The 12,683-nt window shown below is 39.2% G+C and overlaps 1 protein-coding gene across 2 annotated transcripts in view; it reads right to left on the reverse strand.

Annotated features, from left to right (window-relative positions):
* PIEZO2 (piezo type mechanosensitive ion channel component 2) overlaps positions 1-12,683 on the reverse strand; it is a 1,179,452-nt gene that overhangs the window by 629,829 nt on the left and 536,940 nt on the right. For both annotated transcript variants that reach the window (XM_078688152.1, XM_078688151.1), the window contains exon 5: positions 9,642-9,804. In XM_078688152.1, the coding sequence (XP_078544278.1) occupies positions 9,642-9,804 (163 nt within the window). The remainder of the gene's footprint in view (positions 1-9,641; positions 9,805-12,683) is intronic.

Consider the following 12,683-nt stretch of genomic DNA (forward strand, 5'->3'; position numbering starts at 1 on the left):
TACCACAATACTCAGGAATTCCAACATCCCCTTCCACCTCTACGCTGATGACACACAACTCTACCTGGAAACCACCTGTATGGATGACATTCTCAAACTCAACGACACGCTCAAAGACGTTCAACAATGGCTCTCACAAAACCACTTAAAGCTTAATCAAGAAAAAACTGAAGTCCTATTCATCTCCAACAGAGACGAAAACCCCCAAATTGAAGAATGGCTCAAAGCTATTGAGGCCCTCAATGGCACCCTCAAGCCAAAAGACTCAGTCAAATCCCTAGGTATCACCTTAGACCCCAAACTAAACATGAAAAAACACATCGCTAACTCCGCCAAAAGCGCTTTCCTCAATCTGAAACTTCTTTACAAAATAAAACCATTCCTTCCTCCCAAGGACCTTCAACAGGCCACTCAAGCACTGGTGCTCTCCAGAATTGACTATGGAATTGCAGCCCTGACCGGCTCAGCCAAATCTCATCTAGGACCCTTGAAAACCACCCTCAATGCCGCAGCCAGAATGGTCACAGGAACCAAGAAATTCGAACACATCTCCCCGCGCTCAAAGACCTGAAATGGCTCCCTATTGAACAACGAGCCAACTTTCGAACAGCATGCCTTACACACCAAGCCCTCCACACAGGCAAACTGGAATACTTGGCTGCAAAACTCAAAAGGGCTGGCCAGTCCAGGACCCTCAGAAGTTCCAACACACTTCTTCTCATTCCATTGAAACCGTGGAAACGCAAAACTTTAAGTAAATGCTCTGCAGACAATGCACCCAGGATTTGGAACGCCATCCCTCCTCACATCAGAATGACCGCCCACTTCCCAAAATTCAAGACTTTACTCAAAGCTCTCTTCCTGGAAGCCACTTGAACTGTAAGGGATGCTCATATTACCACCATCCCGTTTAATCACTACGATCTGTATGTATTTTGTTATTTGAAATCCCCTTGAGTTGTCCAGATATCAATCTTCCATCGCCGATAAGGCACACTCTTGTACCTGGTGTGAAGCGCTCTGATACCTTCCGGTCCAGCTAGCGCTATACAAAACTTTTTAATAAATAAATAAATAAAATAAATAAATAAATAAGTTTATCACTTGTATTTACCACTATATAAGTTTTCAAAAGAATGGCGCTTACTGTCGTGATCAAGGCTGCTGTGAGCAGTTGACATGCATAGACAGTCACTCTGCAGGCTCTAAAATAAACATTTACTGAACAATTTGCCGTAGAGCTCGTCCATATCCTCTGTTCACGAGTTGGGACACATTTGTTGCAAACATATTAGAAACAGTTCAATACAAGTCAGTTTGAAAAAAAAAGCTGCAATAGTTCAAAATGTGTAGAAGCATGCAGAAAGATTCTAGGTTTTCTCTATCAAAAGAGTGCAAAAAATGTATATTGCAAGCTATAAAAATAGAGCAGAAAAAAGAAAGGCAACGTTCCATTTGTTGCTTAAAACAGCTGCTTTTATTATGTTCTATGACCTGATATGCTTTTCACCTCAGCTGCTGCTTCTGGCAGCAGGTATTGTGATGTCAGAACTCAACTGTAATAACCTTATAATAGTTGAGTTCTGACGTCTTTTCTTTATAATCGGGTTTATAATATGCACGTGAATTCAGAAACACATAATTTATGGAAAAATGACACAACATTGGGAGCCTGTCAATTATAGGTCATAATTTACTGTGATGGCTCCTAGTGAAGACTTCTTTTACATTATGCACAAGTGTGTAATTTTTTATCACACAATTCCAACCTGTTTCAACAAAGAGCATTCAAACAGCTAAAACACAGCGGTAGAGCACGGAGAGTACAGTGAAAAAAATTAGGGAAAACATGACTTCCTTTTCTTAATGCAATAACCAATCACCCTACTATAAAAAAAAAACACTGGGAAATGGTTTTCTTCAGGTTGTCTTCAACTAAAGTGGAGTGGTGTGGCTCACTGGTTAGAGGCGGAAGACCTGTAAGCAGAGAACGGCCCGGGACCAGGGTTCAATTCCCGACGCGGCAGGGTCTTGGACCAGGGTCAACGGACTCGATAATTCTCGCTTCAGTGCCTACTCTAACCAGGGAACACACTCGGTAACTCTGGGCATTAAGCTTGCCTCATCTCTACAACGGCCCCCCACAGACGCCGGGGATGCCTGGTTTCACCCTGGAGATACCCAGAAAGGGACCATCTCACAGGGAAAACCGGGACGGGTTCCCCAGCGGTCTACAGCGCCAGGACACTCGGGTAGAGTAACAGTGCGCTTTACAAGACTCCCACATTAAACACATACACAAAGGGCAATGTCCAAAGAACATTGGATAATGATCCCTAACCACCTGTTACGCTTTACTTATCAGGCTCGATAGCAAATACCTCTACTGTTCTATTATTAATTATGCTGCTCCACTGCCTCGAAGTGACTTCTAGGTGACACTGTAGCACTTTATTAAACTCTGTAAATAAAAAAATAAATGAGGACCAAAAGGGCTTGCAGAAAAAAGGGTATCTAAAGTCTACATTTCAATGCATAGCTGTTAACTAGCCATGTGCTTCATGATGTTAGCTGCAGACACAGAAATAGTTCAAAATGTACCCTCTTGTCATGAGCATTACATGCGCATTTGCAGATAATGTCCATGCCCATGCATTAACAGACAATGCTGCTGATCCATGTTAAAATATCACTACAAACACATCTGAAAGTATGGAAAAATCAATGGACTGTTTTGAAAAATACAGCATTTAATCAGCAAATGACTGTGAATGAAAGAAAACAGCCTGCTTTACTTATCAGTGAGTCATACACTGCACAGGTCTGCCAGAGTCCAGACTGCAGTCCAACTCATTATTTCACATACATGGAACCACGTGGGTGCACCATGGCTAGAGGGCTTATTTTAATGGACCTTAAAAAATGTTAAGCAGGTGAACTGGGCTAGAAAATGTGGCACTCTACAAGCTCCAATCAAAAAGTGTGGTGGTGTGGCGCTAAAGAATAAAACGAGTCATTACCTTCACAGAATGCACTGAAGCAGTAATCCTAAGGAAAAAATGTTATGATTCACTACAGATGGCAAACTCGTGTACCAGAAATTGAGCCCTGCAAACTCTCTAATTTGTTCAAGATGGGGAGGTGCAAGGTCCTGATTCTGAAGTCTGGGTTACAGTTGTTTGCCAATCCGGAAAAAGAGAATTAACCACACTGGTAAGATTTAGAAAATCACAATCTACAGATGTTTAAAATGGTTATCATAATAAAGACATAATATGCGGTTGTTAGCTCACAACATAAAATACATTTCACTAAATGAATTGAAGATGATGACTGACTAGAAAAAAGACCTGCAGTACAAGCAACATTGCAATTGCCAATAGCCAACCATAGAATCATAGACCTGCAGTATTGGGTCATCACATCCAAGCCCTGCTGTGGAACAGGAACCAATGCATCAGTGTAATGCTCATTGGCTTAGAAAGAGCATGTGGGAAGCCGGGAATTGATAAGATGTCAAACACTGTCCCCGGATGACTGTTCATTTGGTTGTCCTCAATATTATGCATGAATTTATGTGTATGTAGATTTGGATCATTGCCTCTTGTACTATTGTTTAATAGCGTGCAGAGTTCATACCTTTTTTGTAATTGCCCTTGGTGAATTGGGTGGATTTATGAAGGAAGGGGAATGAACAAAAACATCAGCTTTTACTGGTCACTACACTGGCCCTCAGTCAAAACTCATATATTTGCCTTCTGCTAAATACTATCCATCCACGTCACGTCCCAATTTACAAAGTGAAATGCCAGTGTCACTTTGCATTGTAGCTTCAATTATGTATGGTTTGCTAATGAAAGTAAAAGGCATAAATTAAACATTGCCAAAGCCAAGAATCCTGCCTTTCTGTAAAGGGAAGTGTTGGGAAGAGTTTGTCCCCAGCTGTCCCATAATCCCATTACAAAAACCCATCTTGTGCCAAAACAAAATGGAACTGGAAGAAGAGCCCCTTTGCTGAAAATACTTCACTTACCAGACCCTCCACGAATTTGCGATTTGCAAACAAATTGCAAAATCAGCAGTTTTATAAAAAGCCTTTTCTTTTTACAAAAGTACCAGTGAAATTCAAAGAATGTGAGTCTTCCTTTTATTGACCCAGCATTGACCGCTGAGCCAAATAAAAGGAGAGGGTCAGCAAGCAGGCATGGTGTTTTGTCTACTTACCTGCCTGCTTCTGAGTCACATCCCCATGCCTGCAGGTGCCGGGAGCTGAAGATAGATGAAGATGAGAAGAAGACAGATGGCAGAAGGGAAGAACAAAGAGAGAGGATATGAAAGAGAAGATAGAAGAAGAAAAAGAGAACACTGCTGCTGCTTGGACTAGGAACACTAATGGGACAATGAAATCATACTAAAATGCCATGGCCTTGATAGACAACCCGACCAACCAAAGGCAACCATGACAACATATGAAATCCATGGCTGAAGGGGTGGACTCTAAATCCACTTGCTTTCTTTACTTGTTAATCTTGTACTTTTTAGACACGTTGATGACATGAGATTATCTAGACAGTTAAATCAGTTTATAGACAGGCATGACAGAGGCTAAAACGTATTATAGAAAATTGAAAGGTCATCTATAAGAACAACTTTTCAGCTTCCTAACCATATCTGCAGATAAAGTACTTGATCAACAATGGAATATTAGACTAAATACCTAAATTTAATATGTGACGCAATCTAATTTACTCATCCCGTAATATTTATTTACAGGTATCATACCCCCTCACACCGTACTTTTAAGAATAAATGCACAAGCTCTTTCAGTCTTCATAGCCTTAAACCCCTAGACCCAAATAAGTTTGCCATATTTAATTACAATATTCGGCAAAAGTGTATAGTGGTGAAAAATGGAACACAACCACACTGCCTCACTTTTTCTCATAGTTACATAAATATTTTGCTCCATGGGAAAATAGGACAAACTAATTTTACACTTTGTGTCCTCTGCAGCTGAAGGAATGGAAAACAAAATTTCACATTTAAAAAAACTAAAAGTAGAGTTATTCCGAAATAAACACTATGTAGCAAACAGCAGGCAGCAGAAACAATGTAAAGTCAGCTTTATTTTTTCTAATGGAAACCACCACGTACTATGATTTAGTAAAATATGTTTGTTTTTTTTCTGATGAAAAGCTTTATGATGCAACCTAGGTCACCACAATCAGGTGCACTCATAACTGTTGCTGTGCAGACTTTCCAATCTTTTCGGAAATGACCCAGAAATGATTATTTAGCATGAACCGCAATATATGTAAAGACAAATAATTGCCATATTTCTGGTTACAAGTCTGGGCTCAAATTAATGTTTATTTTTTCGACCAGTATTCCATTTTCCCCTACTCATATCTTCTTGGGAAGCCTTTCTCCTTGTTGGGATAAGACAGATCTGCATGTTCGTATTGTTGATTTATTATTGGCTGTTGCATTTCAACAAATTACTGTTAATTTGAAGTCTTCTTCCACTATCACTTTCAAAGCATGGTGGTATAATGTTTGTCACAATCATAGACTTGATACTGCTTTTGTTTTTCCTGCCCAGTTGGCAGCTAAACGTGTTGATCTATGGCTTCCTGTTACGTTGTATTTAGATAACTGCATAACTCGTTCCTTTCGTCCACAACCTGCTCAGCAGGAGGTCTCCAAACCCCCTTGACACCCTTTCGCATTCCTCATTCTTCTAAGATATTTTAATGCATTATTATAATTATATTTGTTATTACTGTTTACTTATTATACCCTTTCTATTTACTCTCTTAAAACCCATGATGAGTTCATTCTGCTTTTTACTGCTCATTTAACTATGTAATGTATTTTGATTATTATTCCTGTGCTTTCCCCTCCTTCCTTTCCCCCCTATTGTTTTTCCTCATGACTCTCTTTTATTTTTTTCTTACTATATTTTGTATTCTTACCTTGTGATATTATCAAATAAACTTATTTTGAACTTAAAAAAATAATTGTCATATTTTTCCCATGTCGTTTTAATTATTTCTTGTCAGTTTAGTTGCCATATTTATGTCTGGCTCCGAGGCAGCTTCAGCTGTCTTGACAGCTTCGTGTTAAAAAAATAAAAATCCTAAATATGTAATTATATACAGATCTCTCCATTCAATGTTCTGCTAAAGTTTCATTCACATTTTGCTTTTGCAGCTTTTAAATGTTAAAAAAATTAGAAACATTCAAACTTAAAATATGCATTTAAATTAGATGTATATTAAATCTCCAGATACTTCTTCCTTCTACCGGAAGGAAACTACCTCCATATTATTTAGGCTTTGCCATGTGAGGGCCCCATTACAATTGGGTGAGACATTCTATTTTTTAAGTAAGATTCCTCTTTCAGCCGACATGGGCCTGACACTTCGAGGCCCATATCTAACTGCAAACCTGCAAACAGCAGATGAAAATCTGCCTGAAAGCAAGCCAAAATTCGGGGAAGAAATGCAGAAATCGGTAGAGTAACACAGATTCCTGCATGCTATTCCCTAATTCGGATGTCAAAATTTACAAAAGGTCCCATTACTGGTATGGCAATACTACTCGGTAACAGTAATATTGTGAGCAGTATTACTGTACCTTATTAACAGACCACTTGAATTGTGATATCTTACTCAACTGTAAAATTATAACAGCGCACATGTGAGCATTCAGATTGATCTTTGGACTAATAAATTTCACTCATCTTTGAGAAAAAGAAACATGAATCAAGTAAGTAATCAAGAAAAATTATGAATATTAGACCTGGGAGAAATTTTAATTATGCTAGAGTAATCAGAGTCATTTCAAGTTATTTTTTTGATGACCAATGAGTGAAAAGTACTCATTTACACCCAGTCGCATAATTTTGATTAATTAGGCACAAAAATCCTACCGCAGGTAAGAACAACAAATTTAGCAAATGCAAGCAGCTGCTGGCTGCTACTATTCATGTTATGGAGCAGTTAGCGTTATTTTCATAGTGCAAAATGCATCCTCAGGTCTATTTTGGATGCAAGGGTGTATTTTGCGCTGAGAAATGCGGTAAATGTAGGATTACGCTCTTACCCTCATTACACATAATCTCCCATAATTTTGCTATAGTCTCTGGGTAATTACATTACACGAAATTATACAAACTATGATGATCCCTCCTGAATATATGGCATCCTGCCTATGTGTGCAAATTGACCTCTGGACTGGGATGTATTTATTTCAACAGTGAACACAATTTTCTAAGCATAAAATATAGAGCCCTGAGTTTGATGAGGTTCATAGCAATATCAGTGTAGTATGTATGTTGAGGCTAGGTCCACGAAGGTTTAGGAAGTGCAAATAACAGACTGACACAGTTAGGCATGGTAAAGAATTTTTCGAACTGCAACAAATCTAAACATGCTGACTCTATAGCTTGTATTAGTTATAATTACATATTGCGTGATATATTGGTCATATGCAAGTGGGTAGAAACAGTAGTGTTTTAAATGTTTCAAGAGCTGCAACTAAGCAGTATTCATCCAAAACACCCATACCTAATACAAGATGGACATCACAGATATAACATTTTAGTTATGAACCACTATGTAGCTATAAAAAGCCCGTCTAGTTACTCCAAAATGTTCATTTACTGGGTCCTGCAAATACTGATGGACTGGGGTGCAGCATTTACCAGGTGTGATAAATAATTTAATCTATAATCAGAAAATGCAGTATACGTACTGCATCCGTGTTTGACGCACCAAACTCCTTATGTGTCTGAGTTTCCAGCATTTTTTCTCCTGTAAATTTCAGCACATTTGTCTGACCGAAATTTGTCATGGAAAAATTGCATGCATAGTTTTCATGCCAAATTTGGAATTCTGATCCACGCTGAAACAGTAGTTGTACTGAGGTCAAAACAAATCCTTTTTTCCCCCAAGTGAGGATCATCACTTTAGTCTACTACAGGTGAAAACCAGGGGGTATATTTATAATTGTATCACGCAGCGTAGCACAGCAAGTCACCTTGCTGCACTGTGTGATAGGTAAAGGGCAAGAATGGGCCATACTTAACATTGTACAGTGCATTCCTGCCTTTTCCCAGTGCTGGCACACAATGTGCTACCTAGCACCAATACAGACACTCTTGCACCATGGTGCAAGGCTGTCTGCATTGTTAGCAGGATTGTTTTTGTGCAGGGAGGATACCTTCGTGCACAAAAACAATCTCCTGAGGCATTTTCTCTTTTCTATGGGTGCTGCAGAGAAAAAAAAGAGAGAAATAAACATATTGCTCCTTGTACGCCTCACCTGGGGAAGCGCAGTAGCTTTGGCACATTTTCAGGTCTACAACTTATGGTAAATCTGGGAATGCATCAAATTCCATTGGTTTTGTGTGGGAACACCCAAAAACTAACGGTGGCCGTAGTGGGCGTAATGGGGCTTCGCGAAGCTTCGTGAAGTGGGCAGGAAACTACGCCCACCCACGCGCTTCGCATAGCCTCACTATGCGCAGGCCGCCTCCCTCCCGCCCCACTCCCGCCCTCTTCTACATCCCTAATTTAGTTTTAAAATAGTATAAAAATAAAACACAAGCACTTACCTGATAAGCGGCGTCCCGGGGCTCCATCTTCTATTTCACGCCAACTTCCTCCAACCAAATGCGCATGCGCGGCGTCCGCGCATGCGCATTTGGTTGGAAGAAGTCGCCGTGAAATAGAAGATGGAGCCCCGGGACGCCGCTTATCAGGTAAGTGCTTGTATTTTATTTTTATACTATTTTAAAACTAAATTAGGGATGTAGAAGAGGGCGGGAGGGAGGCGGCTGGCGGGCAACTTCGCTCCGTCCACGGGTGTGCGTAATGTTGCCTACTACGCCTACTTTGCGAATAGCGAAGTAGGCAACACTACGTGCACTGCGTGGGCGGAGCGAAGCACTCTGCCCAGGGTTACCAAAAACCACTCATGGAAAGCCGTCCTGGGGAGAGTAATGCAATACAGAGATTTGTGCTGCATTGCATTACTCTGGATTTATCAAGCCACTTAGTTCCATGCAAGTAGGCCTTGCATCTTAAGGGATGCTTTGCTTTTGTACCCTGCTGTTTGGTGCAAAAGCAACGCAATTCTTTGATAAATATGGCCCCAGGTGTTTAATGATTGTCAGACAACATTACATTGTTTTTTCCTCCCACTGCCCTATTCTTTACAGGTAACTAATTTTCAAACTTCTTTACTGTCACCTCTGAGTGCTACGTCTTTTGCTTCATGTGACCCTTTGTTATTGTTTTGAACATTTCTTAAACCATAAACTTATAACCACAAACTGTTCACTTAATAATGACAAATGGTGACATGGATATCATGCAATCATTAAAACCACCACCAAATTACATTGAGCGGGTCCTGTCTCCTTTATTGTATCAGAATCTGCTTTCCCTATTTCATGGTACTCGGAAAGATGAAATTATTTTCATTAAAAAGCTGTTATTCTTACAAGGTAGTTCAGAGAGACCATTGAATATATGTGTATGCTATTCAGTGGTTCAAAGTGCCATATATGTGTATGCTATAAAACGGTTCATAGTAAAACATTCTTCGTTATACACACATGTACAAGTACATACCATCTCTTCGTTCTCAAACTGAGAGTTATACTGTGCTGCTTCTTCTGTGAGTGGCTTCTGAACGAGGTTTCTGCAGACGAGCCAGGTGGCCAGACTAGCAATGAACATCCCAATGTCTGGTACAAACATCCGGAGTCCATTGCCAGCATCTACACCCTTCATGCTGAAAAGACAAGAAATAGTGTGCTAACGTTAATGCAAATGTGATGCGCAATGTGTTCCATTGTAAAGACTTGTTGTGCAGTAACGTCCAATGTTACATCACATTATTTCACTGTGTAATGGGAATAAGTGGATTATCAATGAGATGTTATGCTTTCAAGTAACACCTCAAGTCCATGGGTTGAAGGTAGAGTCTAGGGTAATGAGTTAAGTAACTGTACTTTCAGTTAACAATTCTGTATTCTGAGTTCTCACCTTAACAAATGCTTATGTTAAATTAATCTGACTTGTTTTTGAAAACATTCATGAAGAAATTTGAAGAGGCAGAAAGAAGGATAGCTTCACAGACATTACATTAGGGAAGATGTTACGGTTCCATAGCTCACCATAATCAGTGAGTTTTAGAGGTGCTCATGTTTTGGAGTTTTGTATTACAACCATAATGTCTTTTCAACTAAAGTTTCATAGAGCATGTTTTGCAAAGGGCAACCCATAAATGGCCTGTAAGCACTAATTAGGGAAGGGGTATTTAACACTTTTTCCAGCATTTCTCTGTGCATAGGTCACAAAGGGCATGGCTCTATGAACTGCATAAGGGTATAACCTAAGGCCATTCTCTGTGTGAAGAAAATAATACTGCATCTCAGATACAAGGCAAGGGTAAAACATGTGTTTAATATATAAATGCACATAGACAAGGGCATGGTTTGGAGCCATATCCATGTGCTTAACACACAGCGTGGACTATTATTGCTCCCTGATATATCTCCATAAAAAATTGTTGTCCAGAGATTTTCATTCTTAATTGGTGTTTTTGGATCATTAGAGAAGTAATTTAGCTTGGGTAGACATCACTGATCTGGGCCAAAAACAAAATAATGCTTAGCACTCCTGTTTTAGAGACATTTTCATAGTTCACTTTATTTATTTGTTTCAGCAATTACTCATGATACATTTGCAGAATGTTGAACATTTAAGAAGAGCATATCGACAGGGACATCTTTTTGTAGCACAGGTTTTGCAAGTACATGTACATGTAAGTTCTGTTGAGGCTTTAGAAATTTCATAGGTTTTCGCACCTCATCAATATCTTCCTAACTAAATTTACACCGATCTTTCCCTACATATGCATGATTCAAAACATTTACACATCTTCTGATATAGTAGAACGCTCCTTTAATGTGTCCATGCACAGAACATGATGTTGGTGGAAGGTCACTAAGCAGGACCGATCTCTTGAACTTTCTGTATAGAAAATCGTCAAAAGTGTGACAGTCAAAACTAATTTTTAACACACGCACAAGGTATTTTTCTACGTCGTTAAAGTCACATTCTTCTTTTGTCTCAGCAGATCCTTTTAGAAACTTCACAGGTTCAACAGTTAAAGCTCCAAGCTTTGTTCTAATTTTGCTCATAGTGTCATCACCTGTAAGAAACTGTGCCTTGAATAGAACACTGAGCATCTCTGTGTCAGGTTTCTTTTACAGAATATGAAGTGGGATTAAGTGTCATTTCTGGCCCGTTCCATAACGTATCCATAACTCTGACAATCATTGATTTTACGAACATTGCAACAAATCTAAGTAGCACAACAGTAACATCTGTGTCATTTGACAGTGCAATAACTCGATTGGAATATTTCAAACAGCCCTTTCAACATGTGGCACAACATGAAGGTCAGCTTCCTCCAATTTGCGGTTAAGTTCTTGAATAATATGGCCTGCACGTTTTGAATATATCTCTGCAGGCACCAACTACTCATTGAAAATCATTCCACTTACTATATTTGGAAATTCAGTGTTCACTGAAGCACCAGCACTGGTTTGATGAGTTAACATCGCCCAGTTCATCTTGTTTGATGTTGATGACCAGAATTTATCAAGTTGTGCAGATATAGGTGTCGACTATATGATGAAGGCAAGATCAACTGTTTCACTTGTAGACATTTGTAATAAAACATGTCCACTAGTAGTGTTCATTCCTCTAGTCAGAACACTGCCAACATTTTTAGGAAGGAGCTGCACCACTCCTATGTGGAGAATTGTGCATGGTTTGACATATTTTTAAATAATTGGTAGGTAAATCGTCTTTACTAGTCCGTTTCATCCTATCACTCCTAAAAGGTGAGGATGTTCTTACAAACATATTCCATGGACTGACATTAAGCACATTTATAGCTCTAACTCTGACAACATCTAACATCCTTAGATTTCCAATTTGGTTCTGATTAGCAATGTCTAGCGAAGCTAACTTACTTCTCTAATGATACAAAAACACAATTCAAAAACTAAATTCTCTGGACAACCATTTTTTTATGGAGGTATATCAAGGGGGCAGGACTACTACAGAAAGCCTTGCATGTAGTACCTCTGGGTGCATAGCACACACAGGACATGGCCAAAGTTCCACGCAATGATACAATGACTCATCTGACAAAAACCTAAACAAATAATGAGTCTGCTCAATGGTAAGTCAAATTGACCATGAAAACCAGAGGAATGATTACAAATGAGTAGGATGCTGAAAGACGACTCAGCCACTTTGCTCTCACTGATTCGCCATTGTAAGGCCCAGCACAGTTAGAGAGATTTGCTTTTTGTACTATAATTTGTGCTTATTGTCACCAGATTGCTTACTTCTCAAATGTTTTTTTTTAATATTAATTGTACTCATTTCCTTACATACATTTATGTCATTTTCCCTGCAAGTATGGTCTTAGGAATGCAACAAAAATAGGACACTGACTGAATTATATCCCTTTGGTGCAGTAATAGATTCACTAATTCACAGTGTTGTTAGTGTGGGGAACTAAGAAAGGTTGTGACAGAGGCTGTTAGGCTTTCATCATAATCCTCTTAAAAAAGTAAAAAGTTACAGTTT

This window comes from Lissotriton helveticus, chromosome 4_1 (genome assembly GCF_964261635.1).
Source record: "Lissotriton helveticus chromosome 4_1, aLisHel1.1, whole genome shotgun sequence".
Taxonomy (NCBI): domain Eukaryota; kingdom Metazoa; phylum Chordata; class Amphibia; order Caudata; family Salamandridae; genus Lissotriton; species Lissotriton helveticus.